General features: G+C 40.5%; 1 protein-coding gene across 2 annotated transcripts; it reads right to left on the bottom strand.

The window, feature by feature from the left end:
- Window positions 1–611: 611 nt before the first annotated feature.
- LOC103047250 (transmembrane protein 238) lies at window positions 612–2,525 on the bottom strand. 2 transcript variants are annotated; one of them, XR_002649513.2, is made up of 3 exons: window positions 1,900–2,516; window positions 1,735–1,782; window positions 612–1,019 (listed from the first exon to the last, which is right to left on the bottom strand). XR_002649513.2 is itself a non-coding variant. In XM_007241346.3 (2 exons), exon 1 carries the CDS (start codon window positions 2,433–2,435, stop codon window positions 1,905–1,907), a length of 531 nt encoding a protein of 176 aa, XP_007241408.3. In that variant the 5' UTR covers window positions 2,436–2,525; the 3' UTR covers window positions 612–1,019; window positions 1,900–1,904. The 2 variants fall into 2 exon arrangements, 1 of the variants encoding a protein (XP_007241408.3); XM_007241346.3 differs by lacking the exon at window positions 1,735–1,782 and having other exon boundaries at window positions 1,900–2,525.
- Window positions 2,526–3,057: the final 532 nt, after the last annotated feature.

The raw sequence follows: 3,057 nt of genomic DNA, 5'->3' as shown, positions 1-3,057 counted from the left end.
CTCACTGAGCCAAACCAACAGCTTACAGGTGTCCTTCTGCTAAAATCCACTTTTTCTTGTTTTTTTGTATAATAATACTGTAGGTCTCTCTGAGTTGTATAAGATGCTACACATGAAAATGTTCTGCAACCCCCATTGTCTGCAGTAGCTAGTAAAAGAAAATGTCCAGAAAAGCGAGTTGATCAGGAACAGCACCCGTGTCTACGTCAACCCCTGAATTAGTATTCATGGCTTCACCCACCTTGGCTCGTGACCGTCCACAGGCAGAGCTGAAGTCTTGCAGCTAGTCATGTTTTATAAGACAGAACCTAACAGCAGTGCTGTTAGCCAATAAGAGAAGATGTTTGTATATATGAATATTCGTGAGCAAGAGGCAAAATTCTATCGTTTCTCCCCGCCCACTCCTACTTGGTAATAAACTAGCGTTATACCAGTTCACCGGATCACTTTTTTCTTAAAACCCAACTCACATTTATTCTAGACACCACAACTAAACGTTTTAAAAATGAATGAAAAAACATTGAAATGAGAACTTGAAACCCTGCCTCTCTAAAACATGCTTCCTAACTCTAAATGTCAGAAAATATTACAAAATTACACTTTGGTCCATGTAATGTTTGACTGTTTATGTTGGTCTATCTGTCAGACCAGCACAGCCAGTATTTTCTAATTTTGTTAAAAAACATAACAAGAAATGATGGTTATGAAATGTTAGACCCCACTTTATGTTGATGTTCTCATTAGAAATGTAAGAATTACATGTACAGTAACAAAAGTATCTACAGTGAACCATCAAAATAAAGTTCATCACAACAGTGTACATTAAATACAGTTAACATAAAAAAATTAAAACTAGTCTAGCTGCACTAAATATGTGCATTACATACATTTTACTAACTGAAATGTAACATAATTCAATCAAACAGAAGATATTGCACTTTATAAAACTGTATAAAAGAAGTATTTTTTCACATTAGATCCCAGCGTTCCAGAGACACTCCCTTCTACAACTGTGTGACCTGAAAAACACACAAGGATAAAATATGTTGAACATTTTGATCTTATGCAAACGTTGGTTATCCCTGTTCAAACTCCATGTGAATTAGTTAAAGGTCTCCTCCCGCTAAAATCTACTTTTTCTAGTTATTTGTATAATACTATAGGTCTCTCTGAGTTGTATATGCATGTTGCACCTAAAACTGTTTCTCAGCCTCCACTGTCTGCAGTAGCTAGTGAATTTTTTTTTTTTTTTTTCAGAAAAATGTGTTGATCAGGAAAAGCTCTGTTTATGTCAACCAGTGTGTTCGTGGCCTCACCCACCTTGGCTCAGGACCACCCACTTTAGTCAGCTAAAGTGATTACAGCTGTGTTAGCTATCTTGTGTAAGTAACTGTAGGTTTAAATCGGATCTCTGGTTAATTCCGCGTTTTACCGAGCCCTTAAATATACACACGGGAAGCATTCACATTGATAACATTTTCACTATATGCTAAGTGGAGCTGGAGGTCAGGTTTGTTATGCTTGAAAGGTTAACACCGACTTCCACTGAAAGTTAAAAGGGATTTTTTTCTATTGATGTTAATTTGTCGTCTTTGATTTATAGAAATATAAACTGTATATATAATAAAATGTTACGTCTAACGAAAATATCTTCACACCTTTACTGTTACTGGCTATAATAGTATTTATCTGTAACTCCCAGTGATATTTAACTCCTGGTGACATTTAGTTTACCTGATATGTTGATTTAAAGATGAACTGGAACTGAATACATACACCCAACTGAAATACACGGATGTTAGCTGAACAATAATCAACACTACAGTGTGTATAGAGAGAGAGAGAGAGAGAGAGAGAGAGAGAGAGACTGCTTTGTAACACAAAGCTCAGCCCGCTCACCTGCTTTACAGCAGCATCTCGAGGTTCTTCTCCTCCTCCTCCTGCTGCTCCTCAGGCATGTGGTTCTCTAGTTCCTCTTCATAGCCCTGGTTGTGGTAGCAGGACGATTTACCCCAGGTCACCTTTGACCCTGCTTGGGGTCTCGCGGCTTCTTTATCTCCCATATCTGCCCCCCCTGCTCCTCCTCCTCCAGTAGTCTTCATCACGCTCTGCTGATCGTCCTCTTTGCGCTGGGTTCTGGAGAGCCTCTCGGTCAGTTTCCTGGCCAGCTGTTTGCACCTGTGCGCAGTGCCGCCTCTGCCCCGGCTCGCGCCCTCTCTGCTCACCTGGATGTTGCCCGCGTACCACATGAGCCACCAACCCAGGCTGCAGAACACCAGCACGCCGCCGGTGTGGATCAGAAAGTCCCCGTAGAAGCGGCCGTTCACCTGCAGGTTAGCAAAAATACCCACGAACAGCAGCACGAAGCCCACCACGTCAAACAGCAGCGCGAGCAGGAAGAGCGGCGCGCACGCGCCAATAAAGCGCAGGTCCATACCGGTCTGGTTCCGAGTCCGAGACTCTGACCTGCAGACCCGAAACACCTGAACACCAACTCACCGAGGACACGCCCACCACTGTACACCGCGGCCAGATACTCCCGCCACGCCCAATGAAAGAGACTGGACTCATAGGCCACGCCCACATGTAAAACACGTCACAAGAGACTTTCATACTACAATTTCACGTGTTGAAATAAATAAAAATAGTATTTAGTTTTTCTGATGATTTATTAATGTACAAATAAAACGTTATATTTTAATTGTAAAATATAATATCATTATAATAATATTATTTGAAAAGTTACTTTATTTCAGTTCTTCCGTTCAAAATGTGAAACTCATATATTATATAAATGTATTACACGCAGAGTGATCAATTTTAAGCGTTTTTTTATTGTTGATGATTATGGCTTACAGCTAATGAAATCCCAGTGAATGAAATTAGTGTGCTAGAATAGTAGAATATTATATAAGATATTCTACTGCAAAAAGATACTTTTGGCAGAGTGGGCAGTGTGCCAAGTCCTGCTGGAAAATAAAATCCGCATTTCCATAGAAGCTGTCAGCAGAGGGAAGCATGAAGTCCTGTAAGAATTTTCTGGAAAACACTGCACTA

The sequence above is a fragment of the Astyanax mexicanus genome, chromosome 3, assembly GCF_023375975.1.
Source record: "Astyanax mexicanus isolate ESR-SI-001 chromosome 3, AstMex3_surface, whole genome shotgun sequence".
In the NCBI taxonomy this organism is placed as follows: domain Eukaryota; kingdom Metazoa; phylum Chordata; class Actinopteri; order Characiformes; family Acestrorhamphidae; genus Astyanax; species Astyanax mexicanus.
This window is presented reverse-complemented; position numbering and strand designations above follow the sequence as displayed.

Coding starts and splice junctions, on each gene's coding strand:
- LOC103047250 (XM_007241346.3), bottom strand. CDS start 2,435: ATGGACCTGCGCTTTATTGGCGCGTGCGCGCCGCTCTTCCTGCTCGCG.